General features: G+C 44.4%; 1 protein-coding gene across 1 annotated transcript in view; it reads right to left on the reverse strand.

Moving 5' to 3' along the window:
* The window catches only part of agap3 (ArfGAP with GTPase domain, ankyrin repeat and PH domain 3), a gene marked incomplete at both ends in the record, with an annotated part of 219,861 nt that overhangs the window by 40,637 nt on the left and 164,470 nt on the right, over nucleotides 1–14,754 (reverse strand). The window contains 1 exon segment of the mRNA XM_080546686.1: nucleotides 344–508. Coding sequence (XP_080402812.1) covers nucleotides 344–508 — 165 coding nt within the window.

Consider the following 14,754-nt stretch of genomic DNA (forward strand, 5'->3'; position numbering starts at 1 on the left):
GAAGAAGAGGAAGAAGAACAAGAAGAAGGAGAAGGGAGAAGAAGAAGAAGAAGAAGAAGAAGAAGGAGAAGAAGAAGAAGAAGGAGAAGAACAAGAAGAACAAGAAGAAGGAGAAGAAGGAGAACAAGAACAAGAACAAAAAGAAGAAGAAGGAGAAGAAGGAGAAGAAGAAGAAGAAGAAGAAGAAGAAGAAGGAGAAGAAGGAGAACAAGAAGAAGAAGAAGAAGAAGAAGAAGAAGAAGAAGAAGAAGAAGAAGAAGAAAGAGCAGGATGAGGGGGAAAGAGAGGAGAGGAATAGGAAGGAGAACAGCAGGTCAACATCAGGAGGGATGTGGTCTCTCACCGGCCCCGGCGCTGGGGTTGATGACGGCCTCGTTCCATTGGTCGGCGCTGGACACGGAGAAGGACCTCTGGTGCATCCCATCCTTACTGCCCCCGAAGACCCCCGGCCCCCCGGCCACGGAACGCTCAGACTGGAGGGACGTACTGCTGTTAGAGTGAGGGGCACCTGGGAGAGAGAGAGGGAGGGGGAGAGAGAGAGAGGGAGAGAGGGGGGAGGGGGAGAGAGAGGGAGAGACGGAGAGATGGGGGGAGAGAGAGGGGAGAGAGAGAGGGAGGGGGGAGAGAGAGAGGGGGAGGGGGAGGAGAGAGAGAGGGAGAGAGGGGGGGGGGGAGAGAGGGAGAGAGAGGGGGGAGGGGGGAGAGAGAGAGAGAGGGAGAGAGGGGGGGAGAGAGAGAGGGAGAGAGGGGGGGAGAGAGAGAGAGGGGGAAAGAGAGAGAGAGAGGGAGAGAGAGAGGAGGGGGGAGAGAGAGAGAGAGAGGGAGAGAGAGAGAGATACTTTGAAACAACGTCTTACTTTTATCATCTCCGTACAGTACTTTGAGGTATTGTTTCAGTGTGTGAGGTATTTCCCCACAGTGACACCATGCAGGGCGTGAGCGGTCCCACCGCGGACACGGGAGTCCATTTAACCACGGCTTGTTTCCTTTCAAGCCTGGAACAACAAGCCACTCAGCTGAGGTAGAAGAGTCGATGTTGTGTCACAGAAAATAACACGGCCGCGGAAAAATCATCTGTTTCGGCGACTTGTGTTTTTTTCCTTTTTTTTTTTTCTTTCTGCGCTTTCTATCTCAACCATACCGTACCCCTCGTTGTGGTAAAGTATAGTTATAGGGATGGCTGCTGCCATCTTTTCTGTGTTTATCTCTCCATGTTACATGTGTTAACCACCCCCCCCCTCCCCCCCTACCCTCTCCCTCCGCCTCTGCCTCTAATTAGCCTTAATTAACAAGATACACTCCGAACGCTATTATCTCTCCTCATCCCTCTGACTGCCACATCCATCTCTCCTGGCGGGCGTTCTCCCGCTCTCTCTCTCTCTCCCGCTCTCTCTCTCTCTCTCCCGCTCTCTCTCTCTCTCTCTCCTCTCCTCTCTCTCTCTCTCTCTCCCACTTCCAATCAGGCGAGCCCGGCCGCCCGTCTCTCTTTACTAATTCATGGGCTAGGCTGCGCCGTGTGGGGTCCTCCCTCCCGCCTCCGTCTCGGCACGTAACAGATCTGAACGACTCCCTCCGCCCCCCCCCCCCCCCCCCCCCCCACCCCCGCTACACTAAACCAGAACAGAGGGAGGATGTTGTTCTCAACCCAAAGTGTGAAGATGTTTGGAATTATTCTAGAACATTTTCATTTTTTGTTTTTTTTGTGTGTGTGTGATAGAAAATGAAATATGTACTGCGAAATATTATTCTGTGCCACGATTCCAAGTCCTCAGGCTGAAAGATAGACAGATAATTGAGCAGCAGTTCAATATAGCTTCATCTGCTCTCATGAAGATTGTTCTGAGAAGGTAACTGTGTTGTGCTGAGGGTAATATCAATTGATTTGTTAATTGTGATGTGCTGATGCATTCCAGACTGACAAACATCACACATCAAGGCCTTTTGTTTTACAATTACAACAAGAGAGAAAAATCAGTTCCTGATTGAGGTGACAATAACACTAGATACTGTGCGTGCGTAAAGTAAACTAAGCAGCACAGACTCTTGTTAGGATAATATGACCTACTCATTAGTCGGAGTAATAAGTGTATCAAATTCACATAATCATGTCTAATTAGTATCAGTAATTATCTTGTTGGGCCCGGGAATATTAATCTTCAGCTCCCAGAGGGGAGGGAACAGGATCGCAGCGAGAGCTGGAGAGAGAGCGAGGGAATCCTGCTGGGGAGCGCTGGCTAAATTAGCATCCCCGAATCAGAGCCTCAGAGAGGGGGAGGAGGGCGAGAGGAGGAGGGGGTCTGAACCCCAGGAAAAAATACACCAACACATGTAAACTTTCCAGTGAGAAAAGTGAAAGAACGATCAGATAATAATAATAATAATAACTTTTATTTGTAAAGCGCTTTTCCTGCAAATGTTGCAGCTCAAAGTGTTCCAATCATTATATAATCATAATTTAATTATTTAGTCATTTAAAGGCGATATTAAAACGATTTTTAGTCTTGACTTGAGCATATTTGCTGAGGTTGCATCCCTAATGTAAACTGGCAGACAGTGCATTCCACAATTTGGGTGCATAAAATGAGAATGCAGCCTCACCAAAAATTATTTTGTACATTTTGTCTTTCCAGCGTCAGAAGACCTGAGAGCTCTATTGGGCTGATATACTAGCAAAAGGTCTTTTCAGATATTCTGGTGCTGTGCCAGTGAGAGCTTTATAAACAAGCAGAAGGATCTTGAAATCTATTCTGAACTTAATTTAACTTAAGCCAGTGTAGAGTCTCTAAAATAGGAGTTATATGAGCTCTATATATAGAGAGAGAGATGTAGTAAAATGATCCAAACTCAAATTGCTTTATGGGTAAATTACTTTTGGAGCTCATTAAAATCCAGTAAATAAGTGAATATGAATATATAGAGGGACCCTTTTACAACATTTAGCGTTGATATCAGAACGTGGGAGGTGCTGGTTTTCATTACATGTGAAAATGATAAACTACTCGTCCTTGTGTAACTTAAGTGCCCCTGTGATAAACTAGGAGATTGTATATGTTCTCAATGAATATCAATGGAATTTAGATTGGGAAAAAAGCTAATAACATTGTAATAGAAAGCAATGATTCTCAGTATCATCACCATATTTCAAGTAAAATGACATGATAACTGAAAATGCCAATGAGTTATAATAAAACTCAATTTCAGCTTATTTGTCAACATAAATAATCAAACGTTTACAAACTTAGCCTCAATATCAACTATGTAACAAAAGCGAAAAATACTCAAATTGAAAGAAGACTCAATGATTTGATTTGATATCATTTCCATGCGACGTCAATTGATTGGAAGGCTCAAACTGACATTTTGAGTGCATCTTTTTACAGTGAATACTACACAAACTACTACACAAAATACTACACAGACTACTACACAAAATACAAATAAGCCTGACCATGTTCTAAAGTAAAAGCAGCGGAGTAAGACAACATTCACTTCCTAAACTATTTGGATAAGTTTGACTCTTGGCCTTCAAAGTGAAAAAAAAAGAACAAAAGCTCTGTAGATAAATAGGAACCCTGCTTGGATCCATACTTAAAATTCAACAATCATCTCTAATTGTCAAATTCGAAGCTAATGATTAATGAATTAAACATGGCTCCATCAATTAGTCCCCACAGACCACTCCTGCATAAAGGCGAGGATAATGTAATTACAGTGGAGGAATAATCAGCTGGTTGCATCACACTGCCACTGTAACCGACCCAGTCTAACTGTAACCAACCCAGTCTAACTGTAACCAACCCAGTCTAACTGTAACCAACCCAGTCTAACTGTAACCAACCTAATCTAACTGTAACTGACCCAGTCTAACTGTAACCAACCCAGTGTAACTGTAACCAACCCAGTCTAACTGTAACCACCCCAGTCTAACTGTAACCACCCCAGTCTAACTGTAACCAACCCAGTCTAACTGTAACCAACCCAGTCTAACTGTAACCAACCCAGTCTAACTGTAACTGAGCCAATCTAACTGTAACTGACCCAGTCTAACTGTAACCAACCCAGTCTAACTGTAACTGACCCAATCTAACTGTAACCAACCCAGTCTAACTGTAACCAACCCAATCTAACTGTAACTGACCCAGTCTAACTGTAACCAACCCAGTCTAACTGTAACCAACCCAGTCTAACTGTAACCAACCCAGTCTAACTGTAACTGAGCCAATCTAACTGTAACTGACCCAATCTAACTGTAACTGACCCAATCTAACTGTAACTGACCCATTCTAACTGTAACCAACCCAATCTAACTGTAACTGACCCAATCTAACTGTAACCAACCCAATCTAACTGTAACTGACCCAGTCTAACTGTAACCAACCCAATCTAACTGTAACTGACCCAATCTAACTGTAACTGACCCAATCTAACTGTAACTGACCCAATCTAACTGTAACTGACCCAATCTAACTGTAACTGACCCAGTCTAACTGTAACTGACCCAGTCTAACTGTAACCGACCCAGTCTAACTGTAACTGACCCAGTCTAACTGTAACTGACCCAATCTAACTGTAACTGACCCAATCTAACTGTAACTGACCCAGTCTAACTGTAACTGACCCAATCTAACTGTAACTGACCCAGTCTAACTGTAACTGACCCAGTCTAACTGTAACCAACCCAGTCTAACTGTAACTGACCCAATCTAACTGTAACTGACCCAATCTAACTGTAACTGACCCATTCTAACTGTAACCGACCCAATCTAACTGTAACTGACCCAATCTAACTGTAACTGACCCAATCTAACTGTAACTGACCCAATCTAACTGTAACTGACCCAGTCTAACTGTAACTGACCCAGTCTAACTGTAACTGACCCAGTCTAATTGTAACTGACCCAGTCTAACTGTAACCAACCCAGTCTAACTGTAACTGACCCAATCTAACTGTAACTGACCCAGTCTAACTGTAACTGACCCATTCTAACTGTAACTGACCCAGTCTAACTGTAACCAACCCAGTCTAACTGTAACTGACCCAATCTAACTGTAACTGACCCAATCTAACTGTAACTGACCCAGTCTAACTGTAACTGACCCAATCTAACTGTAACTGACCCAATCTAACTGTAACCAACCCAATCTAACTGTAACTGACCCAGTCTAACTGTAACCGACCCAATCTAACTGTAACTGACCCAATCTAACTGTAACCAACCCATTCTAACTGTAACCGACCCAGTCTAACTGTAACTGACCCAGTCTAACTGTAACTGACCCAGTCTAACTGTAACTGACCCAGTCTAACTGTAACCAACCCAGTCTAACTGTAACCAACCCAATCTAACTGTAACTGACCCAGTCTAACTGTAACCAACCCAGTCTAACTGTAACTGACCCAGTCTAACTGTAACTGACCCAATCTAACTGTAACTGACCCAGTCTAACTGTAACTGACCCAATCTAACTGTAACTGACCCAATCTAACTGTAACTGACCCAGTCTAACTGTAACCAACCCAATCTAACTGTAACCAACCCAGTCTAACTGTAACTGACCCAGTCTAACTGTAACTGACCCAGTCTAACTGTAACTGACCCAGTCTAACTGTAACTGACCCAATCTAACTGTAACTGACCCAATCTAACTGTAACTGACCCAATCTAACTGTAACTGACCCAATCTAACTGTAACCAACCCAGTCTAACTGTAACCAACCCAATCTAACTGTAACTGACCCAGTCTAACTGTAACCAACCCAATCTAACTGTAACCAACCCAGTCTAACTGTAACCAACCCAGTCTAACTGTAACCACCCCAGTCTAACTGTAACTGACCCAGTCTAACTGTAACCAACCCAGTCTAACTGTAACCAACCCAGTCTAACTGTAACCAACCCAGTCTAACTGTAACTGACCCAGTCTAACTGTAACCAACCCAGTCTAACTGTAACCACCCCAGTCTAACTGTAACCAACCCAGTCTAACTGTAACCAACCCAGTCTAACTGTAACCACCCCAGTCTAACTGTAACCAACCCAGTCTAACTGTAACCAACCCAATCTAACTGTAACCAACCCAGTCTAACTGTAACTGACCCAGTCTAACTGTAACCAACCCAGTCTAACTGTAACTGACCCAATCTAACTGTAACTGACCCAGTCTAACTGTAACTGACCCAGTCTAACTGTAACCACCCCAGTCTAACTGTAACCACCCCAGTCTAACTTTAACTGACCCAATCTACGTAACTGTAACCAACCTAATCTAACTGATATATATTATTGGGTGGATTTGTTGGGTGACTAGCTACTGTAACGACAATCTGTGACCCTAAAACTAAGCGAGGGCCAATCACATTTCCTGATGACACCCGGTTCCTAGCAAAGGTATCTGGTGGTGTTTTTCCGATGCTGTTCTCATCAGTGTGTCCGATGTTTTCTCGATCTTAGCTACACAATTGTAGGTCCCACAAATGACCACTGATTATGAATTCTTCCCAAACCCTTTATATGGCCGATAGAAGTTTCACAGATCATGGTTACACTCATTCCTGATGACGTTGTCAAGATGTTATGTTATGTTATGTTAATTTCATTTATAATGCGCCCCCCATCCAACTTTTACATCGGCCCGGGGCGCAGCCCGGGTAAAGGAACAGATAAAGACAAAGACAAGGAACACAGAGAGCAATCAGACACAGACGACTTAAACGTAAAACTCAGGCATACAATTCACAACAAATAGGGAGTAGATTTAGGGAATGTCATTTTGGAAGAGGTGGGTTTTTAACTTGGCTCTAAAGGAGTCCAGAGTGGGGGCAAACTTGATGGCAGAAGGGAGCGCGTTCCACAGGGTCGGTGCTATCACTGCAAAGGCACGGTCACCCTTCCTCTTGAGGTTGGTACGTGGGACCCTCAGGCTGAGTTGGGCGTCGGACCTGAGCCTGGGTCTGGGCCTTGAGGAGGTAGACTGGTCCAGGAGGTCCTTGATGTAAGGTGGGGCGAGACTGTTGAGAGCTTTAAAAACAAAGGTGCAGATTTTGAACTTCACTCTCTTCTTCACTGGGAGCCAGTGAAGGGAGATGAGGACAGGGGAGATGTGGTCCCTCATTTTGGTGCCTGACACCAGCCTGGCAGCGGCATTTTGGACTAGCTGCAGGCGGTAGATGGTCTTATCAGGAAGATGTACGGTATAAGAGTACAGTATATGTTGACAGTGTTGTACAAGCCCCCGTAGGCTGGACACCATGAAGATGTAGGACACATCATTAAAATAAGCATCATCATCATCATCACCTACTATATAAGGTGTTCTAAACACGTCCTTACATTTGCCTCTTGTGGGTTAACTTTCGGGCCACCCTTGTTTACGACATTTCCTGATACATTTTGAGAAGCATCTACATACTGTAGGCCTTCTCGTGGATGTATGAAACTTTTCATGAAAACCTTAAAAACTAACTGTAACCAACCCAGTCTAACTGTAACTGACCCAATCTAACTGTAACTGACCCAGTCTAACTGTAACTGACCCAGTCTAACTGTAACCGACCCAGTCTAACTGTAACCAACCAAGTCTAACTGTAACCAACCCAGTCTAACTGTAACTGACCCAATCTAACTGTAACTGACCCAGTCTAACTGTAACCGACCCAGTCTAACTGTAACTGACCCAGTCTAACTGTAACTGACCCAGTCTAACTGTAACCAACCCAATCTAACTGTAACCAACCAAGTCTAATTGTAACTAACCCAATCTAACTGTAACCGACCCAATCTAACTGTAACTGACCCAGTCTAACTGTAACTGACCCAGTCTAACTGTAACTGACCCAGTCTAACTGTAACTGACCCAGTCTAACTGTAACCAACCCAGTCTAACTGTAACTGACCCAGTCTAACTGTAACTGAGCCAATCTAACTGTAACCAACCTGATACATTTTGAGAAGCATCTACATACTGTAGGCCTTCTCGTGGATGTATGAAGCTTTTCATAAATAAAAAAAAAAGTGTCACTTTTGTTTAAAGTGGGAAGCCATATTGTATGTGTCTGTGTACACATCAAACACATTTCCTGACTGACAACTACAGGGTCCTCTGCCTCAGACACAATTCGCCATTTTCAGAGAGTTCATTTAGTCATCCTGTCACAGAGGCCTGGAGGTCCACCAAACCTTTATTGCCCGCTGGCTCTATCTCCAGCCATCCATTCTCTAGCGGTGAACGTCTCCAAATGTTTGTGGAGATGAAATACAGCCCCCATCCCGGAAGACAATCACGCAGCAATTACCTGCCATAGCAATTCAGTTGTTGAGTCATTTACTGTAGGTTGAAATGACCCACGGTGGACATACTGGCAAAACGGAGAGGGAACAGAAAGATGAATTCTGACTCCAGATAAAATCTTACCGTGGTTCGATTCGACTTTCCCTTTTCAATAAACATCTACGGGGGCGGACACATTTGCTCGCCTCGAGACGATCAGTGAACACCTCTACGTTTAAGAAACGGGGAAACAAAAAAACAGACCTATTTATGGGAAAACATTGACATTTTAAGGCGACCTAAAACTAATCCCGACTATGTTTGTGGTGCGTGTGTGTTAGAGATTATAGAGTGTGTTCCTGGCCGAGTGGGGCTAGAGGGTGTTAAGTAGAGGCGATGGATTAGTGGGGAGCGACGCCTCCATGCCTCTCTCTCATTTCTCTCATTTCTCTCATTTCTCTTTGGGCCCGGCCGTCACACGGCTGATGAGCCGTGACAGGGCCTGACCCCTCTGTGGAGATGTTGCCATTAGGTACAAGTAGGGGGATAATGAAGCATTCATGCTAATGTGAGGGAGAGGCAGCACATCATCTGCGTCTGGGGCCGTGTAATCCAACACCATCGCTGCTAACACCCTGACACCCCCCCCCCTACACCCTGACACCCCCCCCCTCCCCTCCCCTAACACCCTGACACCCACCCCCCCTCCCCTCCCCTCCCCCATGACGAACCCCACCTCCCCCATCCGGCTCACACACACACACACACACAAAATACTCCCAACCCCACAACACACACATACTAACAGACACACGCACGCACTCGCGCACAAACACGCACGCACACACACACACACACACTCGCGCACACACACACTCGCACACGCACGCACTCACACACATGCGCACACACACACACACTCACGCACAAACACCCACGCACGCACGCACGCACACACACACTAACAGACACACCCACTCATGCACCAGTGGAGGCTCCTCCATAGAGGTGGAGGAGGCCTGGCCTCCCCAATAATTTGAGAGAAGAGAGAGAGATTTTAAAAAGCAATAATTATATTTTTTATTTATTATTTATTATTTATTTAACAAAAAAAATATTTTAAATTGTTTTTGTTCATAAATATTTTCCATGGTTAAAACCCAATATTGCAATTGTAAAGCACCTACAGGCCAGAATCCCTATCCGTTTCTATTGAAGGAGGCCAGGCCTCCTGTCGAAAAGTCCAGGCCTCCTGTCGGAAAGTGGTTTCTCATAGAAGTCAATGTAATGCAATTTTTTTCATGGCAATAATGTGATTGGCCCATCACTGAAAATGGGTGGGAACAGGAGGCCTCTCCTCCGTTGTAGTACCTTTTTTCCGCCACACGCGTGTATGAGTGCTGTTCTGCAGGATAAATATTAGAAATGAGTCCAGGGCTGAATGATTGACATTTTGTTCGTCCAATCACATGAAGCCATTTTGAGAATTCGCCAGTCACTTCAGTCAAAGAAACACTCCATAGTGTCTACGAGTGTCCTATCAACTTGTCCTTTACAGGACACGTCTAGAACACCCATGGCTATTATCCCAGAAATTTGGCCAAATAAATTTGCTTAAAATGACCTCGGAAATCGGCGAGATTCTGGCGCGATTTATACATCGAATAGGTAGACAACATTTAGGATTTATTGAACAGTTTTATTTTTAATGTAGTCGATTTCGTTTTATTACAAGTCAATGTAATATTCTTCCATATCAAATGGAGTCCTGGAGAGAGTATGCCGCCCCTCAGCTAAACCAGTGGTGAGTTGAACTAATCAGATGTCTCTACCAGTGTTACACCACTAGTTCTCAGTAGTACGGTAATACCACTCCATTGCATGTCTGTGTTTCTCAGCAGATGAAGCCAGCTGGAACCAGTACTGTCCTCACAACATTAAACATTTTTATTTATTTATATTAAATATATTGAATAAAACTACATTTGATAAAGAAACTGTTACTTATCTTTTTTATATGCTAAACTTGATTAAATTGATGATTACATGTTGAAGCTGTAGAAGAAGAAGAATGAAAAATGTAGGCTAAACTAAATTGTTTTTTAACCACATAATTATCAAATTCCTGCCTTTTACACATGTTCACTGGGCATTTATATTACATCCAAATGTCATTTCTCAACTTAATTATCAGGCAGGCTCATAGACTTACAGCAATGTCATTTCTTCAGGCAGGCACATAGGCTAAGCTCTGCACAATGAATTCCATCAATCAGAACTTTCTGATTGTAGCTTACACTCCAAATAGTGTGCCTTTGTCCAGCACAAAGACAGATAAGAAGAACAGGGAACATTCCATCGCGAGTGAAGCGAGCAAGCGGAAAAAAATTGGCCTCCTCAATTCTGGAAGTCACCAGCCTCCACTATCATGCACACACACACACACACACACACACACACACACACACACACACACACACACACACGTACTTGCTGACAAACACCCAGGCACGCACACGCACACACACGCACTCTGACTAGTCAGGAGCCATCAGGGGCCAGCCCCCCAGACATCAGGCTCCACCACCGGGGTGTGTGTAGCACAGAACCCCCCCCCCCCCCTCCACCACCGGGGTGTGTGTAGCACAGAACCCCCCCCCCCCCTCCGGGGTGTGTGTAGCACAGAACCCCCCCCCCCCCCCCCCCCCTCCACCACCGAGGTGTGTGTAGCACAGAACCAGAAGAGGATGCTGCTTCAGTCAAAGGGGCTACACCCCCAATCCCCCCCCCCCACCCCCCGCCCCCTATCGTTTGCCACATGTATATCTCTACCGCCCATACGATTGATTAAAAGTGATGGGGCCCATTAATACTTTGATACAACGTATCTGTCGGGTGGTGACACCGCTGGGTGCGCGTTAACAGGGAAGGGATCACATTTAAAATGGTTCCGCCGAGCCACTCTGCAGAAGGGATTAAACCCTGCCGCATTCACAGTCTCTCACTCACCGACACACGCGTTCACTCATTTACTCTCTGTCTCCTCTCTTCTCCTCTCCATCTTACCACCCCCCCCCCCCTCTCTCTCTTTCCTTCTCTCGCTCCCTCTCTCTTTCCTTCTCTCGCTCCCTCTCTCCCTCTCTCTCTCCCCCTGTGATTAGAAAGGTCTTTAGATCTAGGGAGTGGATGAATTACTGAAGGCAAAGACCGGGTTTTGTGATTCAGACGCCATGAATGAAAAATTACCCCTTTGTTCCCGTTCATCAATTCCCATGCCTAATGAAATCAAAATCCCCATTGCATAATCAAGAGAGGGTCCTCCACCGAGAGAGAGACCCGTTGTGATTTGTCACCTCGTTCTCTTCTCTAAGTGGAGATCAACGCAAATCTCCCTCGTATTGTTCTCCGGCGTAAACACAGAGGGCGAGAACTAATCTCTAGCCGTGTCACAAAGGTGTCCGTTGTCTCAGACGCTGAAACGATATCACTACGCAAAGACAGGGAGAGAGGCACGAGTTCACATTCAGGTCCCACTTTAAACAAAGGATCACTTTTACGGTTAAACAAAGCCTTCATAACCTCTTCATAAGGCTGCCTATATTCATACTTCAGATGTCATTTGTACGAAAGTAACATTACAGTAGCTTATATAAAGGGTGGCAAGGGTTAGGCCAGATTCTGCAAGGCTCATGTAAGGATGTAAAGATGTAAGGATGTGTTATATCACCCTGTATGTACTCTGTACAAGACATTTGATCTGTTATATCACCCTGTATGTACTCTGTACAAGACATTTGCTTCTGAATGATTTGTGGGACATATAGCCTATATGTAGCCTCTATGTAGCCTCTGTAGGTCTTAAATCAGGGGGTTATCTAGGATTCATTCCCTCTTAACTAACTAACTGACAAAAAATTCAGGAACACTCACCACCTACAGTGCCACGTGTTTTATGTGGTATTTACCTAGCAACAACACTTTGATTGGCTACAAAATGAAGCATCATCGTGTATGCATTTTGGTGAACAAAGTCACCCTTGGCACTAGAATGTTGACAGTTTGGGTGACATTATTCACCCTCGGCACTAAATGAGTTGGGGGCCAAAATTAAAAATGAGTATGAATCCTAAATCTTCTGTTGCTTTCCCCTAAAACGTGGTGTGGCCTCTTTTTCCAGGTTCTAGGTACCTCTCCTCTACTCTCTGCTGAAGGTTAATTGTTTGTTGGGGGGGGTTAAAGAACCACCTACACCCCCCTGTCCTTCCCTCAGTAAAGCCCCTTGCATCATCTCTCCTTTTGACTAATGAACCTACATCAGGGTCCTGGAACGGTGTTTCCCCCTGGCCTGGATAGATGCAGATACATGCAGCTCTTCTGACCAGTCCTTTTACCACTGTACAACACCCTCATCCAATTAGCATACGCCTGAGAGGAGGAAACAGGGAGGAAACTGTTCCGCAGACGATGTTAGAACCCCCCCCCCCCCCCCCCCGCGCCTTTCTCTCCTCCCTCTGGGGACCACTTCGCTAATTAGTAATAATTACTCTTAATCCTAACCCCCAAACCCAATCACTAGCCTGGCCTGTCTGAGGCTAGGGAGCTGCCTCCTGCCTCCAGTGGCCCATCCAGCCAGGCAGGCAGATAAGAGCTATTTATACACGCTAACGCTAGCTCAGTAGAGGAGGGCACAGGCAGGACACACCACAAGGCCGACCTGGTCCTTGTACCTTTTCCCCTAGCCTTGGAGGATTCAATTTAGGTCAGAGCTATAATTCACCCAAATTCACCACATCTTTTCCAACACCTTTTCTTAGTTGTCCCGCTCTCTCTTTTTTTTTGTTTGTCATTAAACAAAGCTTTCATGTTTTAAATGAGGGAGTCATTTGTAAATTCCCTGTGTAGTAATTTAAACATCTAATAGTCTTAACATAAGCACTCATTAAGTCGTGGTTGTGTATACATACTCAGTGGCGGCTAATTTGCATTAATGAAAAACCATAAATGGGGATAATTGGCTCGTCGGGACACGTTTTTATGATGCCGCGATCCGAGGAGTTTTCAAATAAATACAGCAATCAAAGGTAGATTCTACAACCATTAAATGACTCACCTGTTAAGAGTTCACTAGCTCACTATCTAGGCAGTGAATGAGATGTATGTGAAACTCAATGCCTCCAGTTTACGTTACTGCCACAGTGCCATAGTGTCTCTATCAAGACTTTGAAAAAAATATTGTGTATTGATTTTCCGGAGGACTTGACATGAAGTCAACAGAGGTCTGCATAGAGTCCAACAGGGCAGGAGCTTTCTTCACAATTACATTTACATTTTTGGCATTTAGCAGACACCTTATTCCAAAGCAACTTTACAATCAATACATTTGACTAAAGAAGTCAATTCATCAATTCACCAGTTCTAGCAGGAAGAGTAATCTAGCTCAGGCCAGGGGCCACTGGCAGTCGTCGTGAAAAAGCTTAAAAAAAATAAAAAATAAAGTATTCTAGACACGGGAGACTGAAGAGACAGTACACGGTCTTAGGAGGCATAGTAGAGGGGAAAGCAGATGTCTCAGGAGACTCAGTGCTGGAGGGTGGTAACATCTCAGGTGGAGCAGTTAAGGTGTAGCCTAAAGAGATTCATGATATCTTGCTCATTGCTGTACTTGCTCAAGAGTTGGAGTTGGATCTAACTGTGCACAACAAATGGGTGTGGGAATATGGACTCTCTTTTTGGGGTACGGATTCATTTGACAGGTTCGGGAGGGAACGGTCAGTTGAGGGAACGGTCCTTTATAGGGGTGTAACGGATCACCTAACTCACGGATCGGATCGTGTCACGGTTTTTGAGTCACGGATCGGATCATTTTTCGGATCAACACAAAACATTTTTGTTTTTATAAAAACTGCTTTTTCCTTGAATTCTGTAAAAACACCACTTTTACTATGTGACAAAAACCAACAACATTCAAGATGTCAAAACTGGTAATATATATATATATATATATATATATATATACATACATATATAATATATATACAGGTATATATAACATATTCTACACTCAAACATTACATAATTATACTGAAATACACTCAATTTAAATGATAGGAGAGAGGGAGGAGGCGCCTGGTTGCAGCAGTGAATCACTGGGCTCTTTAAAGCAGATGAATAAACATGTTTTATGCCACTTTTAACTAAATAATAAAGTGAACCCTTATTTTGAACATGGTATGAAAAAAATGCCTACATTATCAGAAGTTGTCGAGCTACCTTTTTCGTGCCTCCCGTCATAGTTGACAGAGAAGCCAAAGTGCTCCCATACATGGGATTTAAATGACGAGGGAGGCATTTCGAGTCCTTCTCCGCCGAACAACGTAACAAGACACACTTGGGCCGCGTTCGTAAATTCGCTTTGAGAGCGCCGGAGCGCACACTGGGTCCGACGTCATAAAGGGACCAAGTAATTTGATTGGACAAGAGCGCTCA

Source organism: Nansenia antarctica (assembly GCF_963989245.1).
Source record: "Nansenia antarctica genome assembly, chromosome: 16".
Classification (NCBI taxonomy): Eukaryota; Metazoa; Chordata; class Actinopteri; order Argentiniformes; family Microstomatidae; genus Nansenia; species Nansenia antarctica.